The sequence below is a fragment of the Embiotoca jacksoni genome, unplaced genomic scaffold (genome assembly GCF_022577435.1).
Source record: "Embiotoca jacksoni isolate LCO1_2020_lvr unplaced genomic scaffold, fEmbJac1.0.p SCAF_4, whole genome shotgun sequence".
NCBI classification, from domain to species: domain Eukaryota; kingdom Metazoa; phylum Chordata; class Actinopteri; family Embiotocidae; genus Embiotoca; species Embiotoca jacksoni.
In genome coordinates this window covers 15,393,360-15,411,556 of record NW_027185392.1, presented here as the reverse complement: position 1 = coordinate 15,411,556, position 18,197 = coordinate 15,393,360, and the positions used below count along the sequence as shown (strand labels likewise).

The 18,197-nt window shown below is 37.6% G+C and overlaps 1 protein-coding gene across 2 annotated transcripts; it reads left to right on the top strand.

Annotated features, from left to right (window-relative positions):
• The first annotated feature begins 3,475 nt into the window (after positions 1–3,475).
• On the top strand, positions 3,476–13,335 carry tmem154 (transmembrane protein 154). Of its 2 annotated transcripts, none has more exons than XM_069167341.1 (9): positions 3,476–3,752; positions 4,485–4,556; positions 5,723–5,761; positions 5,917–5,967; positions 6,220–6,408; positions 6,875–6,929; positions 8,193–8,269; positions 9,382–9,418; positions 12,137–13,335. In XM_069167341.1, exons 1-8 carry the CDS (start codon positions 3,659–3,661, stop codon positions 9,405–9,407), a joined length of 603 nt encoding a protein of 200 aa, XP_069023442.1. In that variant the 5' UTR covers positions 3,476–3,658; the 3' UTR covers positions 9,408–9,418; positions 12,137–13,335. The 2 variants fall into 2 exon arrangements, with proteins under 2 accessions (XP_069023442.1, XP_069023441.1); XM_069167340.1 differs by having other exon boundaries at positions 5,720–5,761.
• The last annotated feature ends 4,862 nt before the right edge of the window (positions 13,336–18,197 follow it).

Genomic DNA, 18,197 nt, shown 5'->3' with positions numbered 1-18,197 from the left:
AAGTAGTTCGTCAATACATTATGTCCGAATGTGTTGCGGAGAAAATAAAGAGGTTCCCTTTTTCTTTGAGTCACAAATAAGCAGGGAAATTGGAAAACATTCTTGGAAATGAATCTTAATTTGTTCAAAGTAATTTTGATAGTTGCAATCTGAGGTTGTAAAGAGTTTTGAGACCCATTAAATGGAAACACCAAGAGTTTAAAAATGTTGCCTTTCCTGCTGAACATTTTTAATATTCAATGAAAATGTAATTTTTTTTAAGTAAACCTACACACAGGCTTTGGATATTTGGTATATGCATGGAATATGGCCACAATAAGGAAAAACAATTTATTGATAATAATAGTAATCCTGATAATTTTACTGATTTAGCTCTGATTCTCTTCCAAGGATCATCAGTGTATTTCATCTGGTCTATGTTTGAAACAAAAACATCAAAGCTACAGCACTGATTTAGATAAAAGTGATTTACACAACAATTGAGTGTTTGTTTGAGCGCAAGAAGTGTCCTGAATTATTGGCAACTTAAACGCCTTTCTTTGTGATAAGAAAACAGATGAAGTTAATATTTATTTTGTGAGGGTTGGTTTGACTTTTTCTGAGATGCCTATACAGCATCACGCTGCTTCATAAGGATACTTTTTTTTGGTGGGAAAATAACTGTGCACAGTAGTTTGATAGATGATCAGTTAAAGAACTACAGCACTACAGCTGTGTTTTTATGTGGTTTTATTTAAGATGGGTAAATACAATGAATACATTTCTTTCCTAAATCTCATTATAAAGTGTTTTAAAGACTCAATATCATTTATGAATAAATATTTGATCACTAAAAGGTGATAAAGACGAATGAAAATAAAACCAAAAACATTTTTATCAAAAATAATAACGTCCGCATTTAAAGCTGCCTCTATGGGGCCAGTTGAGACCAGTCAGTGTTAAAAAGATCATAAATCATCATCATCATCATCATCTTCCTTTATGTATGCCAGGTATTCCCAAAGGTTTTTAGGGGTCTTAAGTGCTGTGGAAATGGTTGGGATTGCAGGGCACTTTTTTGACTGAAAAACTTTGCATTTTCACTCAACTTGGGACTATAATGATTACAATATTTATTAAGCATGCATTGTCTGCCATAAAAAAAAAAAAAATTAAAAAAAAAAAAATCACCAAACATTGGTACAGAAGAGTTTATAGTGAAGCTATATAGTGGCTTAGTTGCTGTGAAACAATGTTATATTGGTATGGGAAGCCCTGTATACGTGAGAGAATAACTGAGGGAGACCATGATTGGATACAATATTTTGGATTCAGGGGAGCAGGCTTCAGTGTGCCTTAAATGCAACTGACAGCATCTTAATAAAGGCACACGATGCCTCTAAAGTCACTACACCATAGAGACCCATTTATATCCTTGTATTCAACTGTTAATACTGACGCATCAGTGTTGTAGCTGGCTGAAGTGGAGCTAGTCTTTACATTTTAGTTCAGTGGTTCTCAACCTAGATAAACCTGCACAAGAGAAATCTGAAGTGCCGTGAGATGTTTAATAGGAGCAGAAAGAGAATCAATAATTAATTATAATTAATTAATGAATTTCTCTAACAGTTGTTTTTTGTGATAATTAATAAATGAGGCTGCAGCATCTGAAACAAGACACGGCACCCAAGGATAGTAAAAACAAATAGGAGTTTCACTTCTAACCAACTGATTCAAATTTGATGACTCAGTTATGAATGAACTGTTTTGAGGCAGCAGTCATGCATATTCAAATCCCACAGTTTGACCTGGTTCCTCTGTAACAGACATGCACAGTGAAACAGAGATTCTTCTGAATAAATTCATTTGGTTTTCTCAGACCTAAATGTTTTAAGGCTATTTTCAATGAAGTCATCAGAGATGAGAAATCTTCCACACTTTACCCCATTATTCCTGCCTATAAAATGTTTGTTATGGAAGTTTTCGAATCAGTTGATTTATGGCAATTCTGATTCTAAATGCAAGTTTATGTAACAAAGCTGATTGTCTGTGTTAACACAATAATCCTAAAAGACAAAATACTTTAGATATGGTCATACATAAACAAGTCATTTATAGATCAGTAAAAAGCAAGTAATAACATATGAGTTGCCAGGTTTTAAAATGAAAAACTCATTTCGACAGTTTGACCGCTTAAAAAAAAAAAAAAAAAAAAAAATCCATTTAGTAACTACTTATAACTGCAGACTCTAGAGCTTATTCAAAAGAGAGAAATTCATAACTGCATAATTACCAAATAAAAAGGATGAACATCAAAAGTATCAATTTATTAATGATTTAAAAAGCTGTTAGTTGGTTCTTATCAAGCTTTAATAAAGGGTCTTTTATTGGAGGAACTAAGGATATTTAGCCACAGCAGCAGTGGAGCTCTGTGAATGCTAATGTGGATCAGTTCAGAAATATCTGCACAACTATTGAAGGGATTGCTGTGATTTTTTTTTTGGACATTGATGTTGCCCAGAGGATAAAACCCACTTTGGTCAATCACTGACGTTTCCTCTGGGGCCACTATGAGGGTGATATTTGTGGTTTTCAGTGGTTTCAAATGTCTTAACAGCTACTGGACTGGTTGCCATAAAAGGGAATACAGAGTTTTGGTTCCCTCTATCGATCTATCTGTCTATCTGTCTATCAATCAATCAATCTATCTATCTATCTATCTATCTATCTATCTATCTATCTATCTATCTATCTATCTATCTATCTATCTATCTATCTATCTATCTATCTATCTATCTATCTATCTATCTATCTATCTATCTATCTATCTATCTATCTATCTATCTGTCTATCTGTCTGTCTGTCTGTCTGTCTGTCTGTCTGTCTGTCTGTCAGGAAAAAGCCACCAGTGTTTAAAGGAAATAGTTTTTCAATGCCATGTTTGCTGTATAGATGAGAGACACAGCTAATAGAAATCAAACCTCTGCCATCATGTAGAAACACACCAGGACCACGTCTCTCCTGCTAGATGAAGAGGGTATTGTGGTGGCATCTTTTGAAAGTAGGCCACCAGCCTACAGCAGCCCATAGATAATCACAACAGCATGATCCTCTGATTCATGATCAGCATTTCACCACAAAGACTGGCTCAGGATCCTGCTCGAGCTTGTATCTAGAAACAGATCTACAAACACAGCCTGGTTTACAGCCTTGGAGCAGCTTATTTTATGTTGTCGCCAGATGACACGTTTTCTCAGGAGATACCCGACCAGCTGCTTCTCACTGAGATTAATACAAACTGTTTTTTCTCCCTTAAAGTTTGTTCAGCTTCCCTTTAGCTGCGTAGGGCCGCATACCTAACCAGCAGGAATGTGATTGTACTGCAGCTGAGGAGCCGTCAGACTTGTAGCTACAAGCACACAGCTGATTGCATCACAGCCGAGTAAGTTATCTGAATCATTCTAAGGGTGTGTGAGTGTGTGTGAGTGTGTGTGAGTGTGTGTGAGTAAGAGAGAGAGAGAGAGAGAGAGAGAGAGAGAGAGAGAGAGAGAGAGAGAGAGAGAGAGAGAGAGAGAGAGAGAGTCTTTTTTTCTTCTCTTCCTTCCATTTAACATGCTAAATCAGATCAGGAAGTGTGATGCTGTGACAGTACAGGAGGAAGCGGGCGCACAATGGCACTATGTCTGCCTCTCGGCCTTGTAACATGAGATGCCCCCAGGTGAAGACCCGTCAGCTGCTGCTGCTGCTGCTGCTGACCACTCTGATTGGGACAGGTAGGACATGGGTTTCTTTACTCCCCGAATCAAGATAAAGCACTCTCCACTTCTCTGTCTCCTCCCTGCTTTCCCTTCTGTGCTTAAGCCTACTTTTCTCACTTTGTGCCCGCGAGTGTTCCTTCTTGACTGAAAGTAAAGAAAACAAACAAGATACAGCAGAAAGATCACATCTTAGGGCTTTAGGTTTAAAAATATTGTTTTTCACTTTGGTTATACTGACTTTAAGCCACTTTTGGTTAAAACCATGTTTTTAGCACCTCACTCTCCTTTGCAATTGAAAGTAATGTGTTTTTTCAGTTCTATAAAGTTAAGATCATCAGTAACCTTTTAAACATGTCACTATATACAATTGTAGGATTTGAAAATGTCAACATTGGTATTCTGTTTAGAGTTGATCAAAAGAAATATTTTCTCACAAGGTGAATTTTTTTTTGTCAGGAACAAATTGCTCAACATCGTCTCCACCCACTCCGTCCAAAGCGTGAATTTTGCAACAGTTTAGATTTTTGTTGCAATCGTTTGAAATCCTAAAGACGGCAGTCTTTATTTCCCGTGTGATCAGACTCATTTCTGGTGCTGTGCTGCTGATGTTGTTTCTGAAACCCTGAAATAACAGACTTCTCCTGCGTGTGTTTCCCTTTTGATATAAGTGCTGCAGATGTTTTTAGTCTCCTTTACAATGATGTGACAGTGCCATTACAAAAAGTAATGAGAGGTGTTGAATTTCAGTGTTTTGCCAAGATGAAGATGACACTGCACAACCTGAGACACATGAAGAGCTGTCAGACACAGAATCAGCAGGTAAGGCGGGTTTAATGAAATACGTTCCAGAAACAATTATACACTTTGGGGCCAAAAGTTGTGCACAGATGTGTTTTAATATTTAATTTATAATTTAATTTTTTTTAAATGATCTGGTTAATAGACTACCATACATCTAATTAAGAAAATGGTTAGCTCATTTATAGCCACTGCCCTGCAGAGCCCATCAGCCTCAACACCATCCTACACCTTCTAGAAAAAAACAAACCACAAGCATGACTCTACTGCCAGACATCAAATGCATGAGAAAGGTCTGTCATGCTCTTGTGGCTGACAGAGAAAATCCCTGCAGTCAGTGGTGGAAGTGTTCTGGTGCTGCATCTCCGTCTACAATATTTCTTACATCTGCAAATGTGTGTGTGGGGATGACTTGTCCCTCAACTCTCTGGTCTTATCTGTATTTTATCCTGAAATGATTTGCAGCAGGTCATTGTCTTCACAACAACAGTCATATTGAACTGGGAGGGATCTGATTTTCAGTTGTCTCACATCTTTTGGTTGAGCTGGTTTTGACCTTTGTTGAGAACTGGTTGGGCTTTTTAAACCACCTCAATGTGGTCGGTCTTGAAAAACCTTTTTTTTAACTACGTTTACTCCAGTACTATTTGCCAGTACACTTTTGAGGTATTTTACCTGAGTGTTCCCTTTTTTTGCTACTTAATACGGCACATCTCTAGACAACAACTTAAATGTGGTAAAATAAGTAAGAAATGCAACACTTGAGGAGGTATTTCAACATGTACTTTGCTCTGTTCAGAGTTGTAACACGTTTGGACAGTTTTGATTTAATGTAAAATATATGGGCTTTTCAAATGAGCCGATGGTCAATACCTTGCCCAAACTTTTTTTTTTTTAATCTAATATACTTTCAATTTTGACTCTATCTGTCCATATAATAATTTAATTTTCCTTTTTTTATTTTCAAAAATCATGACTTAAATCAAACTTATTTACACAAAGCCATATCTAAAGATAGACCACCCAGATGTGTGGAAGCTCTTATAGCTGAATTTTAAATGTCCTTGGTTTTAGGACATGATGTTCAACAATCACATCAGGGTGCAATGTGTCTGGGTGTCCGCATACTTTTGGCAATATATCAGTATAACTCACTGAATGTTATGCTCTCTCTGCCATCTCAGCAGCAGACACTGCCCTTTCAGAAGACACTGGTTCAGACCCGGGTAAGCTTTTCTTCTGCAGGGAAAAATATGAAGCGTGTCCACCATTAGACTTTTAAAAAGATGTTTTTATTTCCAGTTGTTCAGCATTTGATAACCTGCATAGAAGAGAGGGGGCATTTGGATAAAACCATCAAATTATTTCTTGTTGTTTGCAGTTGAAGAATCTGACGATAACACGAGCTCTGGAGAGGCAGAGGTGATATATGGTATGTCACACCAAGTACAATCTTTTATACCAACAGTCATGATAGGTGTCAATATAACTGTAAATGTAATAATCATAATCTTTATACGTGAAGTATTCATTGGGATAAATGGAAGGTAATGATAAAAATACCTCGAGCTGTGATCTGATGGTTTTGCTTTTTTGCAGAAAATGCAGCAGCATTGTACAAGTGACAAGACTCTAAATTCAACCTGGTTGAATCAGTGACCAATAAGCTGCTTTGGTTCCACAGACAATATATCAACATCAACAAGTACAGAGTCTACCAGTTCCACGTATACGACCATTGAACCAGATGAGGACCAGGGTTTGGGTTCCATCATTATCCTGATCCCTGTGGTGCTGGTGGTCGTAATCATCGGCATGATAGTTTGCGGTTTTTTCCTCAACCGCAGGTGGAACAAAAAAACGAGAAATCAAGGTATGTCCATCACAAGAGGGAAAACTTTAAGAGGTCACAAAAGGAACCATATTTCGCCACTTAAACCTGTTTCTATATTTATTCTGTTCATATATTGGGTGCTGACAGAAATGAGAACAGCTTTCAGAAGTATTTTTTGCATAGGTTCAAATGTTTTGTTAATGTCATGAGAATGTCAAATTACTAAACGTCTCAAATCTTGATGGATACTACTAAAGTTGTCTGTGTGGAAAGATACCACCAGGTGAAGTTTAAGACATCATCTGTCAAACATTTATTTTATTTAAACAAAACTCAGCAATCCACTCAATCAATGTTATTAATATATATATATATATATATATATATATATATAACTACATTATAGCTCAATTTATTTCGTTTTTGGTTATTTTGAACTGATGGATTGTTTGTAATTGTTATTTCATCATATCAAATACGACTGCTGCCTGTTTTCTTCCCATAGAGCTGAGTAAAGAAGATCCATATTTGGATGGATCCAGCACAGAAAAGGTGCCAATGTAAGTGTTGAGAATCTAATTGAATACATTTTTCAACAGCTGGACTGTTTGGTAGTGCGGCGCAGTGGTGCTTTTATCAGTAAGGCCACTCACAACAGAAATCCCATTTCAAACATTACGCCTCATCCTTTAAGTGCACCACATGCTTTTGCCTTAAAACTGACATACTTTTCTGCCCTCATTGTGTGTGTATCTGGACAGTGAAGCAGCGAGCTCAGTAAACGTACAATACAGACTAAAGACATCAGCTGACAATGTTTTTTCTTTTACTGGAAGCAGCAGGGAAAACATCCATCCATTATCTATACCCACTTCATCCTGAACAGGATCACGGGAGCTTCTCCCAGCTCACTTTGGGGGAAGGCAGGGTCCACCCCGGACAGGTCCATCGCAGGCCCAACACAGGGACAGACGGGAAAAAAAAGACCATTCACGCACCCATTTACACCTAAGGGTAATTTGTAGAACCACCAATTAACCTGACATACATGTCTTTGGTCGGTGGGAAGAAGCCGCAGCACCCAGAGAGAACCTACACAGGCGCAGAGAGAACATGCAAACAGGAAGTTCTAGACCGAACCCAGAACTTCCTCTCTGAGAGGTGACAGTGACACTAAACACTAACCACTGTGCCGCCCACACGGAAAACAGTGGTGGATGAAAAATAAAACAGATATCAATGATAACAATAAACACTAGAAAATATGAGATGCCATAAAATATGAGTTAGATCAAAGGCATTCTAAAAATTAATTGTGAACAAGGAGCGTGGGCTCATAAAACTGTCAGATTATTTTTTGCGATGTGAACGCTAACATACTGTCCTTCATGCAAGGAAGAAAACAAACTTAGAAAAAACTTAAGTTGCCATACTAAGTACACTTCGGTAATTACTTTAGTAAACTTACAAATCAAGTCTTCAAGAGTAAAAGTAAAAAGATTAGAACAATAAACAGTTAACGATAGCCTGACACTAATTTAGCTGACAGCTTCCACCTGTTTTTATTAGAAACACATTAGCTAACAGATAGCTTAACAGTAATATTCAAAGATAAAATAAATTAACAACAACAACAAAAAAACAATATTTCAATATTTGCCTACAAATAAAACTCCAACAAGGACACAAGCCATATAATACTATATGAGTGGTTGCTATTAGCAACGGAATGACAGAAGCTGCCAGTGTCATTGAGACATCGAGGTGGTTTGTGTGCAAACTTTTGGTCTTTATATGATTTGTCTAAGCACTCTGTCTTCTAGGCCGATGTTTGAAGAGGACGTGCCCTCTGTGTTGGAGCTGGAAATGGAAGAGTTCGACCAGTGGATGAAAAAAGACGGTAGGTTTCTGTGAACACACAAAAAGCAACAATCACACACACACACACACACACACACACACAAAAAAGACATTTAGGAACACAAACACATCAGAAATACGCATAATTACACATTGCTTAAAATGAGGCAACAGATATCCAACCTTACAGACGGTTATTTTATTCAGTTTTGTTTGGATCCCTTTAAAGCAGCTGTAACATCTCAACCCCTCTCTAAAACATTGTCAACCAGAAGAGACCTCAGAGAGCGCAGACCTCTGCTCAGTCCAAAAAGTTCACTCTTCTTTGACATGTAAATCTGCACCTGCAACCTCACCACAGTATGTTTGGGTATAAGTAACTGTGGCGATTACAATTAGTTCCTGTTCTGCCACTGTCCCCGAGTGCTTCATAATGACTCAGCAAGTACATGTGTATGCCAAGTAATTACTGCTACCAGTGACAGTGGATTGTGACGCACAGTCACTGTATTTCCAGAATCGCCTGTGTTTTGTCCCTGTAAACTTTACTACAATCTGTGGGATTATACATTTTACGGCATTCGGTGGACAAAATGCTCTACTGTCTCTCACAATGTCAGGGAAAGTGAAAAATAAGTTTTGGCTCAAGCCCATGATTAAGATCGACTCCAAAATTCAATAGATTCTTCCTTGGGCCAAGCCACACCCTATATCTATAAACCTGCTGGCAAACAGATAAACAAACACTGCACCAAAAACATAACCTCCTTGGATGAAGTAAAAAAACCAAAACGTAATAGTTATAACTCTCCTTTAGGTAGAATGTGTTGCAGCACAGTTGAATTAGACTGCATTAGTTTTAGCCAACTGTACCTAATAAATTGACCAGTGAGTGTTGTTTTTCAAGGAAACCTCTCACAGTAACATGGGTTTGTAGAGTTTGTCCAGCAGATGTCTCTGTTACTCTGTGAGTTGTAATACCATATCCTAATATCACTGTCTGATAACAGTTTGTTGCAATCATTTTTACTTATTTGCTTGTGAAAAATAATTTTGAGGATTTTCTATGAGACGATTAAACACAAATACTGAGAAGGTTGTTTAAAAATATGAGTGGTCTTATGCCTTTGTTTGCTGGCTTGTCTGTTTTAGGTGAAGCTGCAGAGGAACATGCATAACTGTGTTTATGGTGAGCATACTTTTTTATATCCTCATAACTGTATCAAAATCTCTTTAATTTTTGTAATATTATGACTGCATATGTATGATTTAGTTATTTAATTATTAACTTAAAATTTGTTTTTTAGATATAAAAACTATAAATGGATTGGCTCTCCCCCTTCCTAAATATACTCTCTGCTCCTTTTCTGTGAATCCCTCGGGTTTGTTTGTTATTGTTTATGACTGATTTGATGGATTCACTGTGTCACAGCATGAGGATGAGTCGTATTTAGTAAAGAAAACCTTCCTGTGACGTGTTCCTGCAGGTGTGAATTCAAACTATATATAATGACCTGACACGGAGGAAAACCTAAATATTGATTTGCTGATAATATACACAGAAAGTCTGACAACAAACCAATGACATATAGCTTGTTACACAATAATGCTAACACAACATAGATCAACAGTTGGCTTGAGTAATAGCTGTCTTTCCACACAGTTTCCTGCTTTTTCCTGCCAGCCTCTGTTTGTTGTGATGCACCAGCTGGTTCCAGTATAGCTGTGACTGATGAACTGTGACCCTTTCATCATTACACATGGTACTGTTTGAAGGCACAAACACTCCTAACATCTGTTAGTGATTACAACAGGCACGCATGGAAGTGTGGCGCAACTTAACCCAGGGATAGTCTCCTTTACAGGAAGGGCTGGGAAGGCGAGGTCAAGGTCCACTCCACGAACTGTTGACCAACGTCATTCACACGCTGCTTTTTCTCAGGGTTTTATTTCCCAAGCAGCGCGAGGGCTGGAGGGTACTTTCATTGAACAGGCACTCTGTACACATCAGGTTACACAAGAGGCCTCAAAACAGAAGTAAATGCGATGTTACGGCTGCTGCGGTTGCACAATATGATGCCATCCACTGCAGCAGCTGTGTTTGTCCGACCTGTGAAATTCCACATTGTTGTTGAAGCTGCTTTCAGAGCAAGTTTTGAAATCTGCCAAATTTGTTTTAGCACTAGAAAATGAACCATAGTTTGGTGCTTGGCATTTGGCATTCAGTGTTTGGGTGTCTGCTGCATCTGGAAACAAGATTGATAGAAGCATTGGGAGTGAACCAAAACAGCACATTTATTAACTGGAAAACCAACGCAGTGAGCTGAAAGACACTTAAACTTTCCAAAGAGCGTTCATTTTCTCTGGGTTTGTCACCATCACTGAACCTTTTTCTGTACACGTAACCATTTAACCCATTGCTGATCGGGACAAACTAATCACTACGGCTTTAAGCATTGAGTAGTTTACCAGTAACACACAAAAGCAGAAATGTCAGTGTCTATCATCTGGACGGTAAAAGTTTTTAAATGAATTCCAGTTACTGTAAATTAACTTTACACACACAGAGATTCCAACTTTGTAAAACAGCTGATTGATAAGTAGGCCAATTTTTTGTGCTTTCTTTGTTTTGTGTGGACAGAGTGTGTTTCAACTCCGCTTACAGACACCGGAAGTGAAATTGTTGGTTGGGTTGTGTTTAGTTTTGTTGTTGCCAGAGTCACACAGGAAGCTTGTTATTTCTGTGGTGATTCTTTCTTGGCGCTTTGTGAACTTGTCTACGTGTGTGGATGAGACAGCAGTCAGTGGTGGAAGTAGTATTCAGGTCCTTTACTCAAATAAAAGTAATAAAACCACATTGTGATACTCCACTTCAAGTCCTGCATTAAAAACCTTAATTTCCATCTGCTGGGACTGCAGAGAGTAGCTAAATCTGGCACAAAGCATCGTTCTCTCCTTGATATTAATGAATTTTATTTATGGTCCCTGTTGTAAATAAATCTAATAAACTGTAAATTTAAGTAATTTTATCAACGCATTATCAGCAAAATGTACTTGAAGTTTTAAAAGTAAAAGTACACACATCCTCTCAGTGTTTTACTTTTATATATATAATGTTTTCTGATGACTAATAATACTTAGTTATTGTGTATTTTAGTGCTGTAGTTGTTTAAGGTTGTGCTTATTTGACCTACTTTAAGTACTGATGGTCAGTTTAGTCTACAGTAATGCATCATATGCAATAAGATCATATGTTTATATCATTTCTGCTCTGTAGGACACACGTAGCTCTAAAATGTCAACAAGCTTAAATAAATAAGGCATTTTCCAGGTAATCCCTGCGTGTTTTGAAAGAGTTAGTTTGGCTTAAAAAGTAAGATGCGTTTTTCAACCATTAAGGAACAAGTTAAACTTAAACTTGGAGATACATAGACAGGAAGGGAGTGAAAGACTGTTATCTTAAAGCTATCAGACAAAGGTAGAGGAGTAAAAAGTACAATATTTTCCCCTGAAATGTTGGGGAGTGGAAGTATAAAGTAAAAAAAAAAAAAAGACTCCATTTTGTACTTAAGTACATTACGAGTAAATTTATTTAGTTACAGTCCACCACTGACAGCAGCAGCACTAGTAAGATGGACTCCACAGTGCTCTCAGTAAGTGTGATTGGCATTAACTGGACATGGCTGCACAGCAGAGAGGATGAAACACTGGGATATATTTGGTTGAATAATTATACCTATTTGACCAAACCCATCAGAAATAACATTCTTTTCTTCATTTACTCGAACCAAAAATGACCAGTTTTATCATAAATCTCTCTGTTAAGTGATGAACTAACTGTGGAAAGGTCATAGTCAACAGGTCTTTGACCTTGTCTCCTCTCTCTCCCATGACTCCCTCGCTGCAGGTTAAAGGACAATCTCCCGGTATACAAGGACACACCATCAGCAACAGTGCCAATTTGGATGTTCTGACCTTTCTCTGATAATCCAGCCACGGTTCATCACCACAGGAAGCTAATTTGACTGTCAGGAAACAACAACGCAACACTTAAAGGACACTCACAAACATTATTTTCAATTTGAATCCACAGCAAAAAAAACAACACTCTAAGCTTTCTTAACCTTCCTGCTGCGCTCGGGTCTTTCGTGACCCGCTTCCACAACCATTTTGATGCGACGAAAGACCCGAGTACAGCAGGAAGGTTAATGTAACACCTGATGGTCTGCAGTGGACTCCAACATGCAAGCACTTAACATGGCGTGACAGATTGTTGTTCCATTAATGTATTGCGTCAGCCAGGGTTTGCATGTTTTTAATGTATATTTCAAATGTTAGGAAGTTATGTCAGATATATGCAAAGGTTTTTACGTCTCAGAGTGAAACATTTTCCATTTAAACGTGAAAAAAACACGGTCCTGTAGCAGCCAAACGTCCCTGTTCTGCACTGACACTGTTACAGAGTGTGTGGTCAACATAAAGTACATTAGTCTAAAATCCTTCCCCACCCCTCACAGATATGACTGCTCATATAGTTTCCTGAGCTTCTCCTCAGCTCAAAGCCTCTTTGTTGTATTACACTATGTGACTCCCTCCATCTGCAGGATTTTACCAGGAATATCCTCCTCAAGATTGAAGGCATGCATGACAGAGAAAGGCCGCAGAGCTGCTTAGGATCTTTTGTTTTTATTTTAAATCTCAGAGCCTGAACTGATGAGTCTTCTGTTTCTGAGGCTTCTGATTAATTAGTGCCCGAAACAGCTTCCTAAAAGCTGCTACTGATAAGATTTTTTTTTTTTTTTTATCTCACCAAGGCGAATAATTCTCTGACTGAATACTTTATATCTAAAGATGCTGCTCAGATGTATTATTCCCGGCTCTCCCTTGAAAGTGCTGAATCTCAGCAGTCTTAACGATGATCTAAATGTGAGCTCTACTTCGTTTGAGTGACAGTCAGTATTGTGCAGAATCCTGCACTGTGAATATGAGAATACAGTATACCAAAAGATATGTTCATTAAATGCCTTTTGTAAATATTTTAAATCAGGCACTCGTGTTGTTGTTTTCCTGATGAAGCTTTGGATAAAATTTCAATAAATAAAATTAAGTGATAAAATTATTTTTTTTGTCTTTTGTTTCAGACTAAAATATCTCAACTATTGGATTGGTTCTCATGAAATTTAGACATTCATGGTCCACGGAGGATAAATCCTTCTGGTTTGGTGGTCTTTTGAATTTTCCTGTCGCACTACCCTGAGTGAAATGTCCTCTGGATAATGGACTGCCACGAAATTAAATTGAGACTTTCAAGGTCTTCAGAGGATGAATCCAAAACCTCAAACATTTTACCTATACGGTGAAATATCTCCACAGATTTAGCACAAATTTGAGTACAGACTGTCCTGGTGCCCAGAAGATGTCTCCTAATCTCTTTGTTAATTTCCTGTGGCGACACCAAGGGATTCACAGCTGTGCTTTTTAATGGAAAATCTCAACAACTATTGCGTGCTTTGTCATTAAATGTGGTGCAGCCAGTCATGCCCCCCTCAACATGAATTTTAATCACTTCGGTGATCCTCCGACTTTTCATCTCGTGCCATCAGATCAAAGTTTCACAGTTCAATACGGGCCAAAATACCTGCAAAACTAATGTCAACTAATGTAATCAGCACTTAAAGAGCACACCTTTACCATGCTAAAATGCTAAACATGACCATGCTGTCATTGTCGTTAGCATTTAGCTCAAAGCACCACTTTGCTGATTTGCTGTTAGTCATTTTAAATATGGTGACACGCGTATATAACAAATTCAATTCTCAAAAATAGATTAATGGTACATTATAATGCACTTCTCTCTTTCTATGTAAACTTACATTTCAAGTTATTGTACCAGTTTAAAACTTGACATAAGATGATAGTATATAAAACACTGTAAATCAACTGATGAGCCTCGCCCGCTTTCCTCTTTGAACTCTGTGTGACTGATGGACCCTTGTGAAAAGCTGATGGGATTTATACCAGAGGAAGGTCTGAGGGAGCAAGAACAGACAATCCAAGCCACCCAATGAATACCAATCAAAAGTAAGTCTCGTTGTATTTTCTTTCGCCTTTTTACTCTCTTTCCTGTTCGATCTCCAGACACCAGTTCGGTCTGTCGCTGCACAGGAAGCATCAATGCTGACTTAAGGGACATTTTCATATTCAACAACTTACACCAAAAGAAATGCTGAAACACTGTGCACCGTATCAAGTCTTTTGAAAAATCTTTTCATTTTATTTGATAATTTGAGTGTGGAGCATCATATCAAAAGTTCTGATCAATCATGTTTTTATAACCTTTAAAACAAGATCTGTCTCAATTTTTTTTTTTTTTTTTAAACATTGAACAGGCTTTTGTTGCCTTGCATCTCTTCAACAGTGCAGACCTCACAGGCCACGCAGGCTGTTCAGGTGAAGTGTGTTTGAGTAGATCAGCATCTTTACTCGCAGACAGGTTTAGGGCTCATTAAAGGGGCATCCCTGTTTTATTCAGTCTGTAAACAATGAAATATCTTCTGTAGCTCTGCAGGAGCTTTGAGAAGTCTGATAAGAATCACTCATCCAGGAGTTTCAGCTTCAAGGACAAAACTCAGTTTTATTATTAAGTTTCATCATGGTACTTCACACCAGTGGTCTAACAATTTTGGAGCTTGCATATTTGGTACAAGAGGTCAATATATTTAGACCATTCTCATTTAGGCCTCCAACATGTCAAGCAGCTTTTTTTACTACTATTAAAACTAGGCTCTTCATGGCTTACCACCTTACTTTATTTCTGACTCTTATTTATTAAGATGACTATCTTTATATGAAGACTGTATAACGACTGAGATCCTCCTTGTTTGTTTGCTTTGGGCATAATGCCCAAATAATATATACAGCTATAATAGCTTTAAATCGGCTCTGCACAACCTGCCTGCGATCTGGATGAATCAGTACCATTATTTAAATATCTTTTATCCACATTTTATTTGACTGTTTTTAACTTTGCTACTTTTTAAATTTAATTATCTTTTTTATTTTTTTTAACCAGACGTCTTTATTTGTTTTATTTTCCTGGAATTTATCAACCCCAGTACTGTATCTTAGTATAGTTTCATGTCTTTTTTTGACCCATGTTAATAAAGCAGCCCTACTGTTAAATTTGTTGCCTTGTGTGAAACACTTTTCAACTTCAAATATGAAAGTATGCCTCCAGACTTCAATACAACTTTGAGTTAGATGTGCTGCAGCAGCAGGTGTAAAGTTTTACTGACTGTGCGAAGGCACCATCAGGTGTTAGTCAATCTGAGGCTCTAACTTGAGACATTTCCTTCACCGAGTGGCAAAGGAGTCTCACACAAGTACATGTATTCACCGGTACGTGGGAGGACAGGTATGTTTCAGGTTTATAACTGTGATTAAAGGCATGTCTGTCACAGTGAGCAGAAACATGAGGTAATCCCCTGAAGAGCACGTTCCTCATATGATATTTCCAGTGATCAGTCTCTCTGAATTTACCAGGCTTTGTTGACTGAATCACTGTCTGCCCAGCAGGCACTGATGCTGCCTGTCACACCGCATCAGCTCCGTCTCATCCGTGTTTGTTTGCCTTCAAGAGCTGCGATGTTACAGAGCCGTCGTCCGTCTGTCGCAGCCATCACATTCAGCCCTCAGTGTTTGAGCTGAAAACACAGAATACACCAGGGAATCTGAGCGTGTCTGTGTCACAACAGAAGACTTGCATCACAACAGTTTTAAGTTTAAAGTCGTGATGTGCAATTTAAACCACATCAAACGTTCTCCCCTTCTTATGAAAGACTGCTCTCACACAATTTGGACAACATATGACAGATCAGCAGGGTTGTAACCACCACTGAGGACAAATATGTCATCTATTCAGCATTTTTATGGGAATTTGTGGACCGTGAGTGTAATTTAAATTTTTAATTAAAAGTTACACTTTAGACAAATTCCAGTAAGAAAATAAGAAGTAAATAAATGAATACAATAATTCCAACATTATTTTCCTGTAATAATGTAATACCAGATGGAGAAGAGAAACCTATCAGAACATAGCTTTTAGCAAGTCGTTGTGCCAAACTTGAGGGTCAGGGCACCTCAAAGGGTCTCTTTGTCACTGTTTTACCTCCTCAGACCGCCAAAATAAAACAATTCAGGATTAAAATGTCTTCTTTGTTTGAAATTCCCATAACTCATGTCAAGACTGAGGCCAAAATCTGTGAAAATGACGTAGTACAACAGATTTTTATATCAAAACAAACAAGATAAGATGAACAAAACATTGAGTAAAGTAAATATTGGAAATGTGTCCAAATGAAAAGAATATTTTACAGATGATTTTAGATTCTAAGGTCTCTTTAATCTGCTGGTGTGTACCAATGTGGTTTATGTTCACTCACAAACCTACCAATAGAAAACTCCAGACTACAGTATGGTTCGGATTTCTGTGAGTCGTCACTTACAGCCGTCTCCAGAAAGCACACACAGCTGCAGCAGCTTTCAAACCCTTATTTGAGAGTATTTAGTAACAAAGTGTGGATATTTACAGTCGTCCTTTGTTTCCAGGGTGTGCTTTTCAGTTTTCATTGACCGGATGCCAGTCTCATTTCCACATTTCTCAGGATCACATGTTTGGTGCTTAGTGATATCTCAGGGTTTCAGACTCTCCCTGGAGGATCCAGATACAGGCTATGAAAATGACTGTGAGCCAAAGCTAACCGTAGCTGGCACTGCAGGGCTAACTTGAGCAGCAGCAGCACACTAATCCACAATAGCTTTTTTTGGGGGGCTCTGAATAAATGAGGCTCAGTATGCTGGGAATAATTAGGTCCAGGTTTTCAGCCTGCGTGATTTCTGACACACCATACACATTTGATTTTGAGTTTTTCCTTTCCCATGTGATTTCTGTCCTCAGAATTGTATTGATATATTGTGAGATTATCATTGTAAAAAATTTGGATGGAAGGCAAAATCTGAGTTACTATCATTATTATGTTGTGTTATTATTGTTGTTATTGTTATAATAAATTCAACATTGTTCACATCTAGCTTGTAAAAATATAATTGTATTCTATTCCAATTCCTTTTATTTTACTTAATTGCATTTTTTGTTCATTTTATATGAAGCAGTTTGAATTTCTTTTTGTGTGCCATACAAAGCTTGTCTTTATTTATTATCGTGAGCTTCTCTTCATATAGACTGTCTACTAATGTGTTTACAAATTACAAGTAGGCATGGTTGAGATATTTGGTACATAACTTTGATGCATCATAACATTTACATTTGGAAAGATTAATAAATCCTTTATCAAAACAAACCCTTTGTCTTCGTCACTAAATCCGCTAGATTTAGGCCTATTTGTTTAATGATAATGGCTAAAAGTATACTTACAATTCACTCCTGATGACAATTACGTCCCTGCGTACCTACATTGCATCTGTTTTTAAATCTTTTACAGATTATTTGAAAGGCAAAAAAAAGCACAGAGGTTTAAGACATTTAGAAATCAAAACCACGTGGCATTTTACTTTGAACTAATTTAAAATTCAGTAATAAGCACATTTGAAATTAATTACAAAGAAAAGTCACTTCGGGATATAAACGTTTGGAATAATTAAATTGAGGTCATTAATTAGAATAAAACTTGATCATTGTTATATAATAACACATATGGCTCCTTCATTGTTGAAAATGAACAAGTCATCAGTTTGTCATTTTTAATCACATTTTATGCCGTTTTCACAATTTACAAGGTCACAATGAATCATGAACAACGAATTACACTTTCGCAGACGCACACGCATCAAAGTTTGAACACACAGACGCGTTTACTGTCGTTTTTTTTTTTTTCTCACGAAAATATCATGACGTCATATTCGAGCGGCCGGGAGAAACGAAATCCCGCTGTCATCACGCCGCGACAGCC

Coding starts and splice junctions, on each gene's coding strand:
- tmem154 (XM_069167340.1), top strand. CDS start 3,659: ATGTCTGCCTCTCGGCCTTGTAACATGAGATGCCCCCAGGTGAAGACC. Junction 3,753..4,484: donor GACCACTCTGATTGGGACAG/GTAGGACATGGG, acceptor GTTGAATTTCAG/TGTTTTGCCAAGATGAAGAT. Junction 4,557..5,719: donor GTCAGACACAGAATCAGCAG/GTAAGGCGGGTT, acceptor CTGCCATCTCAG/CAGCAGACACTGCCCTTTCA.